General features: G+C 39.2%; 1 protein-coding gene across 17 annotated transcripts in view; it reads left to right on the top strand.

The window, feature by feature from the left end:
- The window catches only part of GRIP1 (glutamate receptor interacting protein 1), a gene marked incomplete at its 5' end in the record, with an annotated part of 621,259 nt that overhangs the window by 448,563 nt on the left and 149,632 nt on the right, over window positions 1-23,064 (top strand). For 15 of the 17 annotated variants that reach the window (XM_081058475.1, XM_081058470.1, XM_081058458.1 and 12 more), the window contains one exon: window positions 3,705-3,785. The exons of the other annotated variants lie outside the window; for them this stretch is intronic. In XM_081058475.1, coding sequence (XP_080914601.1) covers window positions 3,705-3,785 — 81 coding nt within the window. The remainder of the gene's footprint in view (window positions 1-3,704; window positions 3,786-23,064) is intronic. 17 annotated transcript variants of the gene reach the window in all.

Here is a 23,064-nt window from a genome sequence, read left to right as displayed (position 1 = left end):
AAGCCCTGAACACAGCTAGAGATTCTTGGAACCACAGCCATATCTGGCTCCTTTGGGAAGCCCAGACTGGGAAAGGGAGAGGCAGGAGATGGAGAGACAAGAACCAGCCTGATTATGCCAGGCAGCCATTCGAGGTTATGACGTGAGGGGACCTGAGTCCGTTCCTCAAGATGTGATTCAGCTCCAACATGGGCTTATGTTGTGATGCAGAATGAAGCATCGCTCCTTAGGTGCCTGATGTTTGCTTTCCACGTTTATAACACCAGCTTCACTTGCAACATGTAATGAGAACAAATGATCTGTGTTTGCCCCTCCTGTGTTTGGCACATGAGGAGACTGGCCAAAATGGAGGAAATGAGAAAGACAGATGGTCCCCACCCCCCCATTGTCCTACTTCTGTTTCAAGTATATGCTTGACTAAGCTCTTTCTGTGCCTCTGTCAGCGTCAAGTCTCCATTTAATGAAGGGGATTTTCCCTTGCCTCATGGGATGTCACTGTAAAGGAGATCCGTGCTCTTCCTTGTTATGACCAATATGCACCCCCTATGACAGTGGGTGGCCATCATCTGTGACAATGATTATCTATCTGCTAAGATGTCATTAGAAGAGGCCAATAGTTCTGATACCCTGAGATGCACCTAATGTTGACATGCAGCATTCACTTCAGTGAGTACTAGCTCCCCAGCTGAATGTCTGCTTTGCCCCTAGAGTGAATTTCAATAAGGATCCCTTGTTCAGTGCTCCATCATCAAAACCAAGCCTGAGAGTCTGGTATGAAAAATCAGGATTCTTTTATTCAAAGGCATTATTCTAGGGGTTGTTCAATAAATTCTTCTGTAGTCTAAATGAAAGTTAAAGTAAATACATTTTAATATGTAGTAGTTTTACAAAGAGTCATAGATTTTTAACATTCCATAAGTCAATACTTAATAGCTGTTGGTTGATCATGTGACTTTAAAAGGGATAAAGTATAAACCTAGAAAAAGAAAATAAGAGGGAGGTTAGCTCATAACAAATGACTTTTTTCAGATTGCTTCTTTACAATAAATGCTTTAGTTTGACAAGTTGAATATAATTCATTCATCTATCAGCAACTATTTAATGAACACTACGCAGTTTGAATCAAGAGATGATTTTGAGTAAATCACCTCGTGAGACTTGATATTCATTCTGTGATGGCTAGCTTTTTCTAAAAGGCCCATGATGCCTCTTAGAGGTTTAAAATAAAGAGATATTCCTAGGAAAAGTTTTTTGGAAAACAGACGTTAAATGTTGCCATGCTGCTGTGTTGCTATGCTCTCCTTCAATCGCATGATAAATGTTGCCAAGATCTGCCTCACTTACTTCCATCACGATTACCACTCTCACCCTGATTGACCCTGGCAAGCTATTCTTAGAGAATATGGAAACTATTTCAGTCTGGTCCTTTGACCAATATCACTGATGGCATCCAGATAATTGTCTTCTTTTGTGTATGTTCAGTAAGAACACTCTGAATACAGAGTGAAGGTGGGAGCTGGGGAATGGATATTACAGACCAGCCAGGTAGCCATCTCTAATTTCGTTTCAGCCTTTTAAGGGTATGCCGAACTAGACTATCTCAGCTCTATTTCCAAATATGGAATAAATAGACAGCCAGTTTTACCAGGGTTGACTACTTCTGTAATGCAAACTGGGTAAATTTCTAAAGAAATGGCTCCTTAAAATAGAATATCAAGTGCAAAACACCTCAGTGTTTCCTGGGCAAATCTCTTATTGCCCTTTAAGAAATCTAACACTAGATTCAATCCAGGATTTTAATTGGCTGGACTCTTGACAGGTTGAAAACTGAGGAAATCCTTTCCAGATTCTGTACCTAAAACTGGTTGTTAGGATCTGTATCTCCTTGCTCAGTGGTCTGTACTCATAAATGTAGAGTATCAAAGTTTGGGGTAATAAAAGGAAATGCATTTTAATTGTTTTTATAAAGAATCTAGATTTGAACATGTAGTAAATTTGTTTCAATAACTACTATATATCTATAAATCATATTGCCTGGTTATTAAATCAACACTGTGAGAAAAGCACTCAAATACGCCGGTGAAAATGGTGGGGCAAATGGAGACTTTTGTAGTGTAATGCTTACCTTTTGTTTGGTGGTTTGTGATTATATTCAAAATTGCATTTGCAAAGTAAACAGTCAAAGACCTAGGATACTGCTTCATAAGCAAAACTGATGCTGTGATTGTATTGGTATCTGGAAGTTCGTACTTTATGGTTGGAAGAATATAAAGAATTGTGTGACAAATGGAATATAAACATGAAACAGTGTGACTTCCATTTTTTAAGTTAATTGCAGTTTACAGCAGTGTTAATCTTTCTTTTTTTGTCATTGCTTTTAAAGACCTTGTTAGTTTTATGAGGAAATCGTGAATCATTTCAACCAGAAGTACATGCTAGAGAGGAATCAAGTTCCTTAATTTTGAAACACAAACCACTTAGTTGGGAGATTTAATGTTTTCCGATGACAAAGCCTTGTTTCTGAATTAAATCCTTTTGCATTTAATAGTTTGCTATGCACAATATGATTCTTGAATGGTTTCCTATTATAACAACAGTAACAAACCAACCTTATAGTGTGTCCAGAGGTAATATTTGGGTCATCTAGTTTGACTATATGTGCTAGACAATTATTTTACATTGTATTTGCTCAGTCTGTATACATCCTAATCTTGAAAATGTTTAAGTTTGTTACTCAGACATCTCTTTTACTTTACACCGATGTCCCCATGCAAACTAGGAAGAATTCTTCCTTTCTATTTACCCTAATAATTTCAACGCCAGATCATTACTCCTATATTCCAACCCAGATTAAATCATTTTCTAGATTAAAAAAAGTTTATTTTACTTAGAATTTGATGGCTCCATCACCTCTATGATCTTGTCACCTAGTGTTTTGCTCATTCAGTTTTTTGCCTAAATCTCACAGATACATTGAACTTTAGTTCTTCTGTCTTTTCTGTTGCTTTTTTGTGGTTCCGCAGATTATTTTCATCTCTTTCTAAAACAGGGTGAATCAGCTCATTGCAGCCTACCTCTTCCTTTGCTAAACCATCATTCCTTCCCTGTTCTTAACCTACCTTCTCTGGTCTTACACGGAATGTCCCTGTTCCCTCCCTTTGGTGTTGGATGCCAGTTCACACTTTCAAGAACCCACTAATTCTGTGTGTTTTTATTTCCCTGCAATACTAATGTTCTGTCATCTGCTTATCTAAACTATAACATTTCTCTTCATTTTCTTTGTTCTTCTCCTTGATTATGCTTAGTGCCTATTGAGCCATTTTATTCCTTCTTTGTCTTCCTGTTACTGATATTCACTGATATTTATCAATGAATGTAGGTGACAGGTGAATAATTTGCATACTCTATTTGCATACTTCTTACCATTGTATGCCTTCCTGTGCATAATAGCTTGATCCTGACAATCCTTAAGAGGTGGATGAGAAAGTATACCCTTCTTGTATAGGAGAGGGAACTGACATTCAGAGCATTTTAAATGACTTACCCCACAGCCAAACTGAGGTTAGGACCCAGGTCTACTGACTCTTTCTACTTTGCTTACCATATCACCTCTCTCTGGCAGAAGGATGGCAATCCATTAAAAGATCTTCACTGCGTTAGAAACTGGATGGAAATTAACCAAACCCTTCATTGTACCTTTGCAGATGAGAGTCCCTACACTAAATCCGCCAGCCAGACAAAGCCGCCTGATGGAGCGTTGGCTGTGAGGAGACAGAGCATTCCAGGTTAGACCAGATTGTTGGATTTTTCAGCTGTTTTACTTTTGAACCCTGTGATTTGGTGAGCCTAAATAATTCCACCTTGGTAATGAAAATGGTGCTATTTCATACGACGTAGACTGCATTCTACGCCACCTGTTCAAGCAATATTCATGCAAGTTAGACTTCGGGAAAACTTGCCAACTTGTGAGAATTCCTCTTGTGTGCAAATTCTTTGTAAAATGACTTGAATTTATATCAGCTCTCACTCATGTACTTGCTCTCACCTCTGTTTTCAGGGGATGACTCTCATAGCAGCATCTATTTCTTTATTGAGACATACCTGGCAGAACAAAAGGGATCAAAATTGCTGTAGCAGATCATGTATGTGCTGAATAAAATTTATTCCTTTCTTCTTGTCTCTTTGAACTTGGATTTGCTTCTATTGGAAAACTCTTGTAAAATTCCAGGACTTTGTTTCCTTAGGAAGCTGTGAGTAGGATTCTTACAATACTTGAAGTGATGCTTGTTTTCTCAACAACGTTTTCGATAAATACCTTAAAATGTCTTTACCCCAAAACTTCAATATTTTGAAGTTTAGAATTTGAGAATGACCTAAGTTCTAAAATTAAATGAGGAAGGAAATTCAAAATGTTATTTAAATTTCATCTGAACTAGGTATAATTCATGGAAAACCTCTTGTGGAAGCAACTGTACTTAAGAGAAGGGTTAAATGTATTAATACATTTAGATATTTATCAAAAATAATGTCTATATATTTTATACAAGTAAATTAAATACAGCTAACCCTTAGCTACAGGATTTTAGAGTATAGTATTTTTAGCAATTCCGGAGAAACAAAGCAGTGTTCTCAGCATCAAATTAAATGGTTTGGCAAATCTGTCAGTGGAAAGGAGAAATTTCCATTTGAATAAAGAGCAAGATGAGTTCAATTCTGAGCAGCCCTGTTCATAATTATTATTTATTTGTATAAGAACTACATATGGTTATTTTTATTCTTATTCTGAAGGCTTAGATTCATTATCAAAGTACAAGGCTTATAAAGAAGCCTATTGTGAATATATTATTCATCCTTGTTTGTGTGCTTTGAAGATCGTAAAGTAATTTGAATTCTGTAATTAGATGGCATCACCCAGTGTGGCGATATCTTCGATGCCCTTCTATAAAACATCAATCTTAGTGCGGGTCACGTTAAGAAAAGCTATTGCAGTCAGTTATGGGCTGTGTTCTCTGCTTTTTCCTTGTCAGCGGTAAGGAAGTACCCAAAGTTTGAAGTTCAAGAATGCTAGTTATCCATCAATTCCTTCTGTCTTCTCTACATTAGCTGGTACTCAGTACGCCTCTGTTGGGAAGACTGAAGAGACTTCCCATGTCCGATACTAAACAAAAGCACTATTAACATGTGTTCCTTTCATGAGTTCTTTACTGTTACATACTAAATTATAACATATGTGTGAGGGCCAGACTTTTCCTTAAGGGCATTAAGTAGTTCTTAAAATTACATGTTAGGTATATAGAAGTTGTTAATCATAATATTTTGTTTATGACAACCAAGTGATTCTTCATTATAGAATGTTTCCTTTTGTTCCTCCTTATGTCAATTTAAAAGTCACCAGAATCATGAACCATTTTTTGTAGGCTTCATGATTTATTTTCCTGGAGTTTGAACATGGACAACCATCTTTTTGTTCATCTCTCATAAGATAGCAGCCAGAAAGCTTGAGTGACTTCAAAATCGTCTTATTTAGAACAGTCCAAGAAAAAAAGACTTCACCAGACAGAGGGCTAAGAAAACAAAGTGGTTAATATATGGTGATTATTATTTAGTATTATCTTCAGGAGAAAATCAGGGAACTTCTTGGAAACTGCTTCCTGAATGACTTCTGATATCTAGGACTTCCAAACCTTTACTATCTTACTTAAGTACCTATTAATTCTTGTTCTGGTAAAAAGAAGAGAGTCTCCCCTGATCTTTGGCTCAGGAGTTGCTTAAATAAAGAGAGATCTGGCCCAGCATCAAGAAGTCTTAACCAGTCACCTACCATGTCTACCTGGACCCTTACTAAGGCCACGAGAGAGAAATGTGAAGAAGAAAAGGCTAGGAAAATGCATGCTCTTTATTATTTGCTGGAGACTCAGCTGAAAAATCCCAGTGTTCTCCTGATGAACTAAGTTGGACCACACAGAATTATAAGAGCAAAATGCAAGTTTACAGTCTTTGATCCTTTCTCCTGTGCTTACGTCCCAGTCTTACTTCCCTCTAAGGTATTATTACTACCCTGGTAGCAAGGAAAGATGTGTCTAGAGAAAAGTACACCAAGGAAGTGAAATAAGGCCTAAAGGAGAGCTCGGCTCATCTACCAGCCCCAGAACCTTCCTGTGCAAAGGCACCTCTCAGTGCAAAGGCAGCCCCAAAGCCATTTTGCTGAAACCTTAAAAGAGCTATGGCTTTTCCTCACATCTCCCCTCAATTCCACTCCCAATGATCCAAGGATGGTGACTTCATTTGGCCATTCATGTGGGCACTTTTTCTGATGAAGGTGAGAGGGGGCAGCATACAGTAGTGGAAAGCATTTTAAGTTTCTCTCTCGAAGTTCTATGAAATTATAGGCTGTTCTCTAAAACTTATTCTACAAATGTAGACCTAATACTTCCTGAAGAAAACATTTATACTCATATACATAGGTAAGATTTCTTAACATGGGCTCCACTTTTTCCGTAGTGTGATAATGAGTAACTTTTAATAATTCTGTTCCAAAGAGGTAACCTTGAATATTAACATAAATATAATTTGCTTTTCATTCATATCAAAATCCACTAACCCTGTCTAAACTCAAAATTACTATAGCAATTATTTTATAATCACAAGTCAAATATATGCCTTCATTAAATGAAAATTCTAACTGTAAATCCCTTCATCCTCCTCCTTTTCTCAAAAAAAAAAAAAAGGAATGGATTAAACATCTCATAGGAGCAAAATGCATTTGCTTTGGATAAAGGGTCTGGAATGCATTATTTATGTTATTTGGAAACTTGTCATTTTAATCATGTTTCTTATGGCATAAAAATATGTAAGAAAACGATTTTTCAGCCTTTCATAAGTTTACATAAATTTTTAAATAATGATTTAAAATGAAAAAGGACCTGAGTGTCCCTATGATACTGAAGTTAAAATTTAAATTAAAGACATAACATTCCATTAAAATATATTAGGGATGAATATTTTCAATCTCTTTTATGCCCATTTTTTTCAAAGCAAAGATGAATTTCAAGTACAAAGATATTTTTAGCTAACAGATTATACTGCACATCTATGTTTATTAAAAAGAATCTGTTGATTTGATTCTCTTTTATTTGACAGATTACTGGTGAGTTGAATTTTGACCACTTGAAGGGTTTGTATGAATTATTTGAGGAAATTTCTATAGATTCTTGGTTTGACAGATTTTACAATAATTTGTGGCTTTTCCCACTTAGAGATGAGACATTTAATCATGGCTGTCTAATGTTAGTGAAGGGAAGACAGGATACTACACTGGACCTCAAAGTCTAGAATTTGTATATTATTTATTTGACTTGCCTCCTCTTTCCAGGTAGGATAGCTTTCTTTACTTCTGCTAGTCTTGACAGAATTCGGGGCAATTCACAAATGCAGGCAGAGGTCAAGCACTCACATCTATTGCATTTCCAAACTTTGGTGCCTTAGGAAAATTATCTTAACTCTGTAGCCAAAATGAGACCACAAAAGTTTGTGTGGGATTTTTTTTTTTTTCTCCTTCTAGACTAGAAGAAAAGGCACTGATCAATTTGGTAAAATGGAATGAAGTTGATATGAATGAAGCCTTGCTTGCTTTTCACATTTGGCTGTTTGTAGGATGGGTAAAAATATGAAGCTGAGAGTATGAAATGTCCATTACCCCAAGATGTATGCAATCAAGCTGTTTAGCATACATCCAGAAAAAGTCAACACCTACTGAAAAACCAGTCTTGAAAATAATAGAACACTCTTGGCACCACAAAGAAGCTGGCAACCTTGTATTAAGGGGGAAAGGGCAGGAATTTTGAAGTTTTTGCCCTCTCGGTTTAGCGTTTGCCTGTTTTGTTAGCACACACTTTGATGCTTCATTGGTCTAAATTTTCATTATTACAGCAGGTATACAGTGTGACATTTGCACCAGGCTTTTATAGCTGTAACACACTTCGGGTGTATGAAGGGCATGTACTCTGATTTTCGGGCCTGGTTCTGCTTCCTCTCTTTAAGTTCCACCACTGAGCCCCTCAAGACAGTGAGAGAGTCTCACAGGTGGGAAACCAAAGTCAGTTGAATCGAGCAAGTGTGAAATGTCATGCAAAGAACGGTGCTGCACAACACATGCATATCACATCATCACGTTGTACACTTGAAATAGCCTACATTTTTTAGTTACGCCTCAAGAAAGCTAGAACAAAAGAGGTAAAGAGCTATTATGCTTGCAATGTACTCTGAAATAATTTAGAAAAAAATAGATGTCTCTGTGTACGTGGACAAAGGCATTCTTTTTTGTGCTCCTGCAACTCTCAGGTAATCTTCAGATTATTTCACAATAAAAAGTTAAAAAAAACACAGACTAGCCCTGCAGAGGCTGTCCAAAGATGCCACGTCAAACTGGGATATAAGCGAGGGAATGACCCACGTGGGAAAATACCAAGGGACATGGACCTTTGCTACTCCCTTTGGCTGTCCTGTATCCTCAAAAGCATCCCGTGGGCCACGGTGAGGATATCGGGGACGAACGTCGAGGCAGGGCCCTACCAGAAGCCTCACAGTCAACATTGAAACCCCAAAACAATGATGTTTAGGTGTGTTATGATTACTGAAGAGTTAAGCAATTAGCAAAACTGTATCACTTCCTTAGAGAGAAGTTTCTAAGATCATAAAGTGGAGACTCTTGGTAACGCTGCAAATATGTCTGAGATTCTGCCCACACGCCAGTGTGTGTATTTGTTTGTGTTTTCCACAGTGCTTATCACTATCTAAAATTAACTGGTACGTTGTTGTTTTTTTCTCATTCTCCCGCAAAAATGTAAGCTGCCGGAGAACAGGTACTTTCTCTGTCATGTTTCCTATTGTATCTCCAGTGCCTAGAACAGTGTGTAACAAACGGTAGGCGTTCAACTGAAGCTTGTGGAATGGATGAGCAGACAGAACTCAGCCAGCAGGTTCTCTCTGTGTAGAGCCTGTTACCTTATGACTAGCACACTGTCCTGCAAAAAAGCACAACACTAATGAATGACATATAGGTTAGCTAGAAGCCTGAGAATTTTAAAGGCCAGAGGTCTCCCCCCAGCCTCATTTGTTTCTATTTGAGCTGAAAATGTCTGTGCAGTCCTATAATAGCCGAAGACAAAGGTTGAGCACAATGTAACAATAAAAGTGACAAGATGAGAATGATTTACTCAAGTGCTCAGCCGACAGAAAAAGGCTAAAAACTATGTGGAAATAGCTGAGTCTATACATAGAACTTATTACTACTTATGGCAGGTACACGTAACGGATTTCCCCAGAGAACTGATCCACTTTGCTCTGTGGGCTGGGTGAACGTACTGAGTTCTCCAATAGCACTGGGCAATACGAGCCACTTGATTTGTGTGTTCGGTGCTGTGGCTTTCTTGAGTGATTCAGAGAAATGACAGCCTATTATGTTTGAACTTCTCTCACGCCTTAGTAAACATGGGTGAAATATACTAAAGTGGTACGTATGCAGCAAATAATTTTTAAGCCATAAGTCTTCCAGCATGCAATTTTAGGGGAAATTATGTTTCCCGAAACCCCTACGTGACAGGAGTGGTGGCATTGGACCAGTGTGCTCTGGGTACATGCAGTAATCAGTTGGAGTGACTCTGACGATGGCCAGCACAGCCTCCTGGGGTCTAAAGAACATTGTACAAGGAGGCTCAAGGATACGTGCACAAAAGCTACAATGAGAAATTCTTTTCCCTCTGCTACTCTGTACTGGAGAAAAATTGATTCCCTACTCTCAGGGTTAGGCAGACCTTCAGTCCAGGGTTTTTAAATTAAGTGACCTTAGAAAATTAGGCTGAGTGAAAGTTGTATTGATTGATTGCTATTGGGGAAAATGAAGCACCATCTTAACACAGCCTTTCTGTAGAATACAGCAGTTAGGCCCATTAATAATTCTTTCTTAATCATCGGGCTTATAGGGCTTAGACCTGTTTCCCAAATTTCAGTCACTCACATGTCATCTTCATGTTGTTTGTTATATATCTGTGTTCTCGCTGTAGTATAATAATATGATTTTAAATAAACCTAAATCAATTTACGTTTTCCCTTAGCTTTATCCTAAGCTTTATTATCTGGGATTTGATATGCTAATTATATTTTTCTAATATAAATTTTAGAAATTTCTAACTCTGCAATTTAAAAAAAGGGTTTATGTGTTCCCCCTCACATACATCCATCAATGTTTATATACACCATACTTTGGGAAACACTGGCTTGGAATGAGATTCTTCTCAGAAGAAATGACTTTGAGAACCACAATGCTGTCTGTTGTCAGTTTGTTGATAAGTAGTTGTTGATGTATCGTACAGAAGCGGGTCGTTTGAATGGGAGAGCAAGGCATATGGGGTTTCTGCAATAAAGTGAAAAGAAATAGTAAAAGAGAAAGGGGAGGCCAAACAATATTAACGCTAAGCCTAGGGAATAATAAGATGGTGATGATCACAAGAATAACCTAATCTAGAAAGAGTGAGGAATTTGTAGATAATTATAAAAAATGCTCGCTGCCATTCATTTCCTGCTATGTTCCCAGTACTGGACAAATCATTTTGTTAAATACAGGTTTGTTTCTTCCTCGTAACACCTCCAGGAAGTAAGTTTTGTTTATTCCTTTCTACCAAACTTAAGTTGAGAGCTAAAGTAAGCTGCCCAAGGTCACAGGGTTAGAAAGTAGTGGAGCGTGGATAAAGTGTACACATCAGCATGTCTGTGTGCTAGTGTGGTTGATCTAATAAAGTGGGAGAAATTGAGGCAGGAGGGAGAGGTGATAAAAACAAAAGCAAAGTCTTAGGACAGACTGGACGGGGACCATCCAGCACACAATGGAGGTGGCAGCAGGCAGGAAGGCAGAGTCCAAGGACACAAAGGTTTGAGGATGGAAGATTTCCTGCTGAGAAGATAGAGTCCTCTACTGATTGCTCTAGTGGTGAAATAAGAGGTGAGGTCCACCCAGAGTAAGGAGGGGAGGCTGTGGTATGGGAGGAGGTGTCATTTCAAAGGTGGGGAGAGTAGATTGTTCCGGAATTACCCTGTCGCCCTCTAGATCCCTAACTAAACAGAACCCCCACCCCTTCTCTTTTGCAAACTCTACTTCTGCAAATCAAAAAGGGATAAAATGAACTTAACACATCTCATGCTGGCACCCCATGTTGTCCCCATATATCATAATCCATTTCCCCTGGGAGCTCTCCTGCAACTTCTCCCTTCCATAATCATTTCTTTCTATCAGCACCCAGAATACTGTATGTCTTTATTAAATCTTTTGGCAATGTAGCTCATCCTGTTTCAAATTGCTCCGCAGTTCTTTTCCTGGGTTCTAGACTTATCTCTATTTTAAGGTTACAGTGTCTTAATGGCAGGACATTATTTTTTTATTAAAAATTCCCCCACAAAGTTTTGCCCAGCAGGGTCCGTAGCTGGGTGCAGTCCATGTCTGTTGTATTAAAGACTCTCTTCCCATCAACCTTAGGATCTGATCATGATTATGCCTCAAACCTTACAGCATAATGAGATGGAATGAAGGAATACTACTTGTAGTTCTCTTACTGCTCTTTGTCTAATAAACACCTAAACCTACCACACTCGCTCGCATGCATGCACACACATCATTCCCTCTTTCCATGTGGGAAACTCCACATCTAACTTCTTCTGCTTCAATATTTTTAGAGACAGGAAGCGTGCTATCTTACAAGGTAGCCCCCACTTTTTTACACGTCTGCCTGTTAGAAAGTATTCCTCATGCCAATGAACGGACATTTCCCACCCTGTACCTCTACCTGTTGGCTCTTCTAATTCTTCTGAACATCCCCCAAAGTAAGGTTTTCAGGTACTTTAATGCCCCGGTCATCTCTTCCCTGAATCATCGTCGTCCCATCATCATTGTTGTTTTTAACCAGGTAAAGCATGTTCCTTCCTTCCACCTGGCCTTCTGCGACATGTTTCCCTCACACTGATATCTTCCTGTAGCTTCTCAGTGCTCTTTTGCCTGTGGCAGCTGAACCCTTCCATGAGCGCTGGTCTGAAGAGAACAGAGTACAGGAGAACCATGACCTTCCCTGATCTGGAGGTTCCATTCCATCAATGCAGACTTAGACTATATTTTTACATGACATAATGATGTTTATTTATATTGAACTTGTCGTCAACTGCAATTTATAGGTCTCATTCTCATGAATTGCTCTTAAGAGGTAGGCTTCCTCTCTTAAGCAGTAGCCCTTAGTACCATGCTGGACAATGCTATGCCCATTATTCAATTTTCTGCACATTTATTTCTATTATATTCAGCTAGTAAAATTTGAGAAGAGGAGGGGAGGGAGGTTGCTAACAATTCTTGGGCATCTGTCATTTACCAGTCTTGTTTGTTCAAAAGATCCCATTATACAGAGAAAGAAATGAAGGCTCACAGAGGCTTAAGGAACTAGCCCAAGTTTATCCAACAACAGAGCTGGTTTCAAGTTTAGAATTACCTTAATCTTTCAGCTGTGTACCCAGCTTTCAAATGATTCAGCTCATATTTTCAACATGGTGGAAGTAATCTCTAATCCTGATTATTACATATATTTACTACATTTTTTTAGCAGGGAACTAGCCAGAGATTTGATTGATAAGCATCTAAGAGTTAAGAATTGTGAGCATAGCAGTAGCAGGGACAGAGCTCTGCAGCAACCCCACCAGAAATTGGGGCCCTCCCCCCTCAACACTGATTTGCATCCTTAATTAGCCCCATAGACTTTCAGCTCACAATGCTCTGTTCTACCCACAGGTTATCATGAGAGATGTCTCTAAAAGCCCACTGAAATACTCAAGTATCATATTTATGTTATATTGTCATTATATAAAATGTTGGTTTGCATACCTTATTGTTCAGTGGTACAATAATTTTAAATTTGCCAGAGCATGCCATCAGTCCCAGATTTCCAGAGCCCCTTATTGTAGAAATTGAGATGCACACTATTGCCTTTGGCATATTTTTCATCTTTATTGTTTGTTTCACAATCACATCTGCACATTCTTTTCGTTCTCTGGGAGGTAATTTATCTAACTCTAGAAACTCACATATATTTTAAACAGCTAAGGCATTCTTTACTATCACTTTACCTACCTTTGGCATAAGTTTCGTCTTACTTTGATCTTAAATTCTATCCCTTCAAGCTTAAGAGTATTCTCTTTAGGAGCCACCGGAGATGCATCATTAGAATTAAGTAGCTCAGCATTTCACTGTGCTAAAAGTAACTTCATACCAGCAGATTTTTTTCCCCCACATTCTTTTTGTCCTGGCTTAGAGAGCTTGGGAAAATTCTTCTAGTTGTCCTTACCATCTCCTGTTAGCGATAATTCTTGCATGATAAAGTTGTCCCTATTCTAATAAAGCACATTCAGGAACTATTCAAGGCAAGATGAAGGAGGTAGTAATTATGATGATAAGAACTCCTCTTCTGCTCTCCAGACACAAGGAACAAAGGGAAGAAAATATTAGGAGCTTGAAAAAATGAAATGGCAAATATTAAAAATGCTCATTATATCAAGGGCTATCAAGGACACAGGATAGAAACATACATATATTGTTGGTAGGAATATCAATTTTTGCAACACACTTCAGTAGCATCAATCAAAATGTTTAAAAATGTATGCACTTTTCCCAACATTTCTGGGAATGTGTTTTACAACAATACTCCCATTTGTGCACAGAAATGTAACCATACTTGCCTATTTGTAAGATACAGTACTTTTTGAGAATCATCCCAATCTAATAAAAAGAAATGCTTTGAAAAAAATATATAAGTAGCCCCCCACTGACCACTGTTACCATCACTTGCTGTCTCTGAGGCAAACATTGAGTTGGAAGGAGAGTGGTTGTGGGGATTGAAAGGGATCTCTCCCAACTCCAGTGCCATTGTTGGAACATGGTAACTGAGAGTCCCTTCAATCAGCCATGAGTGGGCAGGTGTGTGTGTTGGGGGGGTATGGTTGAACATGAAAATGGGCAGAACTGCGAATAAAACGTGCCAACAGATCAGTACGTACAGAGATGTTTCACTGAAGCTGTCACGTAGGGATTCTAGTCCTGCTCCCCACACAAGAATGCAGGACATAGTGAGGCCAAAAAGGAACACCCACGGAGCCATAAGTAGGGGAATCATACACTATATTCTCACCGGCGGCATCCGCCTCTCTGCAATCCGCTCTTGCTAGCCCCCATATTTCTGCTAGTGTAGCCACAGCAGTTAGGTTAGTGGCCAATGGCTTACGGTTTATAGCTGACGGCCAACTAGCCACAGCTGATGGCCATCTGATCACAGTTGATGGCCATTTACTACCCGAGCCACCACCTTTCTATGTGAGGCCGAGAGCCTGGAAACTGCTTTCTGGGGCTCTGTCCCCACAGAAGCATTCATTGCTTGTTAGTAAAATACTGGAAACAACCTAAAGTATCTATCAATTGAGGAATAGTCACACAAATTAGGGTGAGACCATTCTAAGAAAGATCACAAAACTGTTCAAATGTCTGAGGTAGATCTATAGGCGATGTCATGAAAAGATCTCCAAGACATGTTGTTACGTTGAAAATATCATTTCATCTGACTTTGGTTAAATGTTAGTGTCTGAACAGAGAATGAAAGGTCGGGCACAAACGCTGATGCTGGTTTCCTCCGAGATAAGAGGAGGAGCAGAGGGAGAGTGTGGAAGGGCGCTCTCAGGCTTTGCTCCATATATTACTGTATCATTCGAGTCTTATACTAAAATGTGTTTGTGTAATACCTGGGTACCTTTTTTTAAATATTATAATAGCAAGAGAAATATTAGTGGATTGGAGCTACCTAGCAGAATTATATCTTGGTAGGCATATGAGACCCAACCCTGCAGATGGAGAAGAAGACAAGGAGACATTCTTGCCAGCTGATACCAGACAGGGCCAAAACCTTTCAAATATTTATACATGTGTCAAGAAGACCATCTGTAAGAAAGAACAACAAAAGTGTGACAGAAGATTTGAAACAAAAATGATAACTGGTTTAAATGTTTTCAGTGCTATGGAAAAGGAATCAGTGTGTTCTCCATGATTTTAGAGGCATAACTAGAACTCAGGTGTCACAGCCACCAACCAGGATCGTTCTACTGGCTGACGGCAGCCTGCACATGTGTTTGGCAAGCAAATGCTTTGAGGTAGCACCAGTTGCATTTCATCCTATTTCATACCCACACCCTACAGATCAGATTAAATAGAGCTTGCTTCATTTATTTAATGTGTCTGGTTAACACCTGCATTTGGATTTTTGACCCATGCTATAAGGCTAAGTTATAGGGAGTGAGATTTGGAAGCAGCTTTCTAAGAAATAGAGAAAGGAGCAAGCCTTACTGGCTAGGAACACAGGCTCTGGAATGCGCCTGTCTTGTTTGAATCCCAGCCCTACCACCTACTGCTATGTGGACTTAGGCTGGTTGCTTCATTTCATGCTTCATGTATCAGTTTTCCCATTGTCTAAAATGAGAGAGTAATTAGGACTAAATGAATAAATGCATATAAAGCATCTACAGTAGTCGCCCCCTTATCCATGGTTTTGCTTTCCACAGTTTCAGTTACTCATGGTCAACCATGGTCCAAAAGTATTAAATGGAAAGTTCCAAAAATAAACAGTTCCTAAGTTTTAAATTGGGTGCCATTCTGAGTTGTATGATGAAATCTCACAATGTCCATCTCAGTCCCTCCCGGGATGTGACTCATCCCTTTGTCCGGCGTATCCACACTATGTACAGTCCCCACCTTTTAGTCACTTAGCAGACTTCTCAGTTATCAGATCAACTGCCGTGGTATCACTGTGCTTGTGTTCAAGTAACCCTCCTTTTACTTAATAATGGCCCCAGAGTGCAAGAGTAGTGATGGTCGCAATTCAGACATGCCAAAGAGAAGCTGGAAAGTGCTTCCTTTAGGTGAAAAGATAAATACAGTAGAATAAAATATTTTGAGAGACAGACAATTAAGTTCGCAAACTCATCCTAGACAAAGTGCTACATACCTCATTGCACCTTCTAAGTACTCCCCTTGGGAAGCTATGCACCAACGCCAGCACCTAGTCCACTCTTCAAAGCAATTTTGGAACTCTTTCTTCTGGAATGGCCATCAGAGCTGTCATTGTATTACGCTTGATGTCCAGAATGTTATCCAAATGTCTTCCTTTCAATATTTCCTTTATCTTTGAGTAAAGAAAGAAGTCAATGGTGGCCAGATCAGGTGAGTAGGGAGGGTGTTCCAATACAGTTATTTGTTTACTAGCTAAAAACTCCCTCACAGACAGTGCCGTGTGAGCTGGTGCATTGTTGTAATGCAAGAGCCATGAATTCTTGGCAAAAAGTTCAGGTCAGCTAACTTTTTTCACGTAGCCTTTTCTGCACTTCCAAATAGCAAACTTGGTTAACTTGGTTAACTGTTTGTCTGGTTGGTACAAATTCATAATGAATTCTGGTAATAAAATACTGTTAGCAACATCATGGCAACAGTTTGCGAACTTAATTGTCATGGCATACCTCGTAAAGGTAGAGAGAACACGATATTCACATTGTACTATATTTTATTATAGTACATTGTTGTTACTGTTAATCTCTTACTGTGCCTAATTTATAAATTGAACTTTATTGTAGGTATGTACACATAGGAAAGAATATATGTCGGGTTCGGAACTTTCCCCAGTTTCAGGCATCCACTGGGGGTCTTGGACCGCATTCCAGTGGCTAAGGCTGTGTAACAACATTACCAAAACTTAGCAGCTTAAAAGCAGCACACATTTATTATCTCATAGTTTCGGTGGGTCAGTAATCTCGACATGATTATCTGGTCCTCTATTGAGGGTCTCACAAAGCTGCAGTCAAGGTGTCAGCTGGAGCTGTGGTCTCATCTGACACTTGATTGGGGAAGAATCTGCTTTCATGCTCACTCAGGTTGTTGGCAGAATCTCATTCAGGGCTTCAGTGTCTTGCTGGTGTCAACCAGAGGTGACCCTCTGCCCCAGCATGGCTGCTTGCTTCCTCAGAGCCCACAGGGACGGTAACGTCCCCAGCAAGCTAGGCACTACAATCTTATGTGTGTAATCCCATACACAGAATCACACACATACTAGCACCTTTGTCTTATTCTGCTGGTGAGATACAAGTCACGGGTCACGTCCATAATCAAGAAAAGGGGATAGTGATCAAGAGTTAGGGACCATCAAAGGACCACCCTAGATTCTGCGGCCACAGCATTTTTACACTCAGGCCTAATGTAAATAAAGTGCTTAATAAATGGAATGATTGTTCATTAAAGCTGTCCAAAGAAGGTATAGGTAGTTTTCTGAGAGGATCAGTTACTCAGAGAGGAATTGAATGATGACTGCAGGTAGGCACATAACAAAAACCAACTGGAGGTAGGTCTGGAACCAGATGACCTTTAAGATCGTCTATGCTTTAATTCAGGCCCCACGGTGAACAAACTGCCCTTCTCCTTCAAAGTCTCCTCCAGCATCTTTCTGGGTTCATGGCTACTTTTCTTCTTGCTTGCCATCTTTTCTATTTTTACCTGATTTCACCTCTGTAAAAATGGGCACTAGTATATCCTACATGATTTTCTCTGAGAATTCCTGGAGCGGCTATGGTCCCTCTTACAACAGCCAAGCTTTGGGGGTGGGGGTGCAGGGGAAGGAAAGAAATACATTTTACCTTTACGAAGATTTGTAGGAGCCCAGGCCTTATTTTCAGCTTCTGTGTCTCTCAAAACCCTAATCAGGTTTGTATATCTAGACTGCACTCAATAAAGACTGTATATAACATTATTGAGTGTCTCCCAGAAGAGGGAAGAATGATGGATTGGACTTCTAGGCTCTCTCTAGATCTTGGGGCTGACAAGCGAGGGTTTTTACCTTTCTGAATCATTCTCTGGCTCAGTCATGTGCCACTGCTGTTTGACTTGTAAATATAAACTTTTTCTTTAGTAGCCCAGCCATAGAAGAGGACAGATAATTGGTAGCACAGAATCCAGAAATGTGCTTTTTATGCCTGAGAAGTTATTGACATAAGCTATATATAGCCTTGCATGTTGATTTCATCAGTGCATAAATCAGCATTATTTTTGGATTCAGCCTCTGAAAAATGTGAGCAAAGAACCATATTTACCACACATGCCAACACCCAAATATACCCTGAATTGTGCACACACTAGCTTTTGGCTGTCTTGCACTGGGGATGGTAGATAAGAATGACTGAGGCACTCTACAGCCGTGCTAGTAACTAAATATTAGAAATACAATAACCATGAAGCATCGCTGTTATTTCTTTAATTTAAGCAATTTCCCAATAGAGTGTTGAGGTGTTAATTGCTTCTGCACTTCTTTAGTTGACAGATACGTCCCTTTTACACCTAGGCAAGAGAAGCAATTATCGTAATGTTCTCATAGGCTTGGCGAGATATTCTTTAATGGATTTTAAAGGCATTGGTAGGGCATTGTGTTTTTAAAAAGACATTGTCCTCTGCTCTGTTCATGCTTGGTAACAAGGGTAGATATTGCATTCACTCCACATCGTGAATCTATTAGAGGGAAATATGCAATGGGAAAAAATGAATTAATATATTTTTAGGAACTATATATTCAGATTCCAAATATGACAAAATGTGTTCCTGTGTGTGCACATATTTCTGGGTTGAGCAAAGATTAAGCAGAAACAAACAAACAAAAATTGGTTAAGCCTTTTCTTTGGGTGTTCAGAAGGGCATATTTCTCATGAATTCCATCACAAAGATGTTCTTTTCCAGAAGTGGTGTGGCCTTCCAAATGAGGGTTTGGCAGGTCAATAACTCAGTACAAACCAGTAAATATTGTTTTGCCCGTTGTGTGAAAGTGACTTTCACCATCCACTCGACCATAATTTTTTTTTAATGTTTCATACTTACATTCAAGAAGTCAAAGAAAAATAGTCTTAGAACTTTTTATTAGAATTTGAAAAAGAAATTATTTTTTAATAAAAGTTACTTTGGCAACTTCTCAAGCCAAGACAACCCATGTTAACCGAAGTGATGCCATGGAAAGAAGATTGAATTTAGAGTCAAGCACCTGGTTTTATGTTCTAGCAAAGTGATTTGCCTGATACCGTGTCCTTAAGCAAGTCATTTAACCTTGAAAAGCTTCGGATTTTCCATGTTTAAGATCCAGGTTTCTGTGAGAATCAAATGAGAAAGTGTATGTGACTCTACTAGGCAACTCAATGCTATCCAAATGTAAAATGGCGTTATCAAAGGAAGATCTAGGTTTTGTGGCACCTGAAGCTTATACAATTTGAGGGGAGGCAGTTCCTTAACAGCACAAAAATATCTTTTTCAAATTTAAAAACCATGTGGCCATTTGGACACATTACTAAGACCCCTACCAAGACTTTGAAAGAAGCCTGTGGCAGTGAAATTTCTGGAAATTTAAGAGTCTCCTGTGCATTATTATTATTTTTTTTTAAGGATGGCGCATCTCCCAGTGGCCCATGTGGGGATCCATCCAGCAACCTTGGTGTTATTAGCACCATGCTCTAACCAACTGAGCTAAATGGCCACTCCTCCTGTGCATTATTATTACAAACTTACAGAAAGCCAAGATGGGAAGGGCCATATCTGATATCTGAGGGATTCAAACCTGTTTTTTCACAGCAGAAACTTCTTTGCAAACAAAATCTTACGTGGAGAAACAAAAGAGAGAGCAGACAAGAGGGGACAAGGAAGTTAGAGCTATGTTCGTTTGGCCTCCGCCTTCCTTGGGTACCTTAAGAACTTCAGCTGAAAGTGGAATTTGAAGACACATACTATATTTCATTTATTTGGAAATCCACTTTCCCCCCTACATTTTAACACTGAAACCAGGCTGCATCTTGCAGCTGATGAACATGCTGTGGATGTAATGCGTCTTCCTGCCTGTGCATGCCCTTACTGGGTTGTAATTCCTGCATAAATACAACTTCTTGACATTTCAGACAGTAAAACCATTTAAGGATCTTTAGAGGAAGAAACGTGCATTGTCAGCTATTAGGTTGGTGCAAAAATAATTCCGGTTTTTGCAATTATTTTTCACCTTTTAAACTGCAATTACTTTTTTCACCAACCTAATAAAATGTTCTGTTGATACTTTTCGGTAAGATCAAGGAAGCACAAGCTTCAGAACTTGCCAAACGGGTCTCAGCAGATTGAAAGGAAGTCCAAGAGACAACAACAGAGCATTCTCTAAGAAATCTGCATCACCAGTGTTCTTGACGTCCAGAGGAGAATATCGTGTGAAAACTGCGGACATCAGTGACACTGGTTCAGAAAGTGAATGTGAGGAAGAGGTGGAGGTACCTTAACCTATTTATTTAACATGTATTTTCCTTTCCATGTATGTACTTTGAGTACTTTAGAAGTGAAAAATATAAAAACTTAGTGATAAGAAAGCATTGTGCTGTAATTTAATTGGCAGCATTTCTTAGTGGTAAATAAAATAGTATGACTTACAAGTGGATGGCATCTTGAAGTCAATGAAATATGGTACTTTTAACACCATTTACTTCAATTCTCTCATTTTGCAGTTCTGAGATTAATGCCCAGGGAGAATTTAGTGACCTACCGGAGACAATATGGCTGGGTTTTCCAGGACAAAACAAATTGCAAATATTTGTCAAGCAATTGTTCCCTAGTTAGCCCCATACTAAAACCCTTGTCTTTCGTTTTGTTAATCATCACTAATTATATTTACTATGATTTTTAATTATTTAAAATCTGTATTTCTTACTCAAATATAAATTACTTGAAGGCAGGAACTAAGTCTGTCTTGTTTAGTCCAAGATATCAAAGTTCTTAGCATGTAGCAAATAATCAATAGATATTCAATGGAAGGATGGATGGATGGATGGATGGATGGATGGATGGATGGATGGATGGATGGATGGATGGAAAGGACTAGTACTTCATATTCAGAGCGAGGCTAAAGATAATTGCAGAAGGTGATGTTATATATGGTAACTGAGATACTAATCAAAGGACTGAACACAAAGGAAATAGTAATGACTCTGGTTTGTCTGCTAGTTCCCTCGCTGTCCCAGCCTACTGGGGAACCTTTCCCTTATGACAGGAACATAGTTGTTTGTCATGTGGAGCAGAAGAAAAGAGGTGGGCCAGAAGAGCAGCCAGAACAGAAGGCTACCCTCTTTTCAGGACGGGGAAAGCTGAAAGTAGGATGTGGGAACTGGCCTTGGCATGGGCAGCACAGCTTCTGACGGTTCTGAATTCCAGCGGGGTCTCAGTAAGGTTCTAATAAAATTCAAACTCACTGCAGCAGGCTGCCTGGCTTCTCCAGGGAGAGTGCACAGGGCTCCCTTGATGCCTTGCCTCTTGGTTATCTGCAGTGACTGCGCTATTAGTTTTCCAACTGTTCCTTTATTAGAAATGAATCAAATCTCATAAAATAAGAGAAAGTCAAATTCGTGCCCCCGACATCTGTAACAAAAGGAGGACCTATTTGCTGATTTACTGTTATCCTAGGGCCTTGGATTCTGCCTGAGGCTGGCCTTATTCTTCAGCCTTTTTCTTAGTCGCATTTCATCTACACATTTATGTGTCCTTGGTTTAGCAATTACTTTATGATGAGTCTAACAGTGTTTAGCATTCAGTTACATGAGGCCATTTCATGTACTTAAAACAGATCCAAAGTTCTGCTTACCGAACTGATTTTCTAGTCTTTCCTAATCTACAACATGGGAGTATTATCTTCTTCACAGGAGTGTTCTGAAGGTTAAATTAGATCATGGATGTGAGAATATTTTTAAAAAGTATTAACTGCTTAAAAATGATGGATAATCTTAAAAGGTATCAGGGATTTCTTCATTTTATTTTCTCTCTTCAGTCAGGCTGTCTAGCTCATGCTAGACTCATGGGTACGTGTATCCATGGAAGGAGGAAGCCAAGAACATATAGCTCTTTACCCTGATCATTTAAGTCTGATTTCTTGTTGATTTATCCTCCCCCGCTTTCCTCTTTGGGCAGAATGGAACCCCAAGCATTGTGTTTTCAGTTATCTTTGAAGAAGCAACAGCCCCTCAGTGGTGTTTAGCCCCTAACTTGGGCACTAGTGAAGCCACCTAGCTCACTGATGATTAGGTTTTACAAGGGGCTGGTGCAACATCGTTTGCTATTTGTCTCAGAGTCTTCCTTCACTTCCAGAGTGTTCCTTCCTTCTCACCCACCTGGACAAGACGTATCTCTCAACCCCAGTTCAGCTGGACTCCCAGACCAGACCATCTGATCATTCTAATCCTGGCACAGTAGATCTGTTTCTTTCATATTTAAATAGTTATTCAATATAAGATACTAGCCAAAAGGATATCCAAAAAGACATGCAAAAATAAAAGATTCCCTGCCCCAACACTATCTCACTAATTTGCTCAGTAATTTAGTATTACACAGAGTCTTTCAGTAGTAGATGCTCAAAAAAATATTTTTGGACCAAAAGAGTCCGTAAGTAGCTGTAAGAATATAGTTCACTTCTCCAGGAGAACATTGAAGATCAGAGTATTTTCAAAGTCAGCCATGCCAATTGCTTAAGTTTACTTGAAGAATCTAGTTTTCAACTATGTCAACAACTTTGAAAATGTGAATACAGCCACCTAGAAGTAAAACATCACAGATGGAAAGTTTGCCTAAAGGAAAATTGCCTGGGGGCTCTTGAAGCAAGTGCAATTACTGCATCTCCTGCCCAGGGCCTTTTGCTGGTCCTATGGATTCTCAGATATAAAGGCCCACTACTCAGGCCATCTTGCTCAGGAAGAGGGCAAGTTTCACCGAGGTGAGTCACTTCCTGTTTCTGATATCTTGAATATGGTTTCATTTTGATTATCAGATGACTATGTAGGAACACGTGACTCTAGGCTTGGGCTTTATTTGCTCTTCCACGACCCCTACCTGACAAGCACACAGATTATAAAATGTCGGGCTAGCAGAGGATGTTCTTTGATTTTTCACATTGCTCGAGT

This window comes from Rhinolophus hipposideros (assembly GCF_964194185.1).
Source record: "Rhinolophus hipposideros genome assembly, chromosome: 9".
Classification (NCBI taxonomy): domain Eukaryota; kingdom Metazoa; phylum Chordata; class Mammalia; order Chiroptera; family Rhinolophidae; genus Rhinolophus; species Rhinolophus hipposideros.
This window is presented reverse-complemented; position numbering and strand designations above follow the sequence as displayed.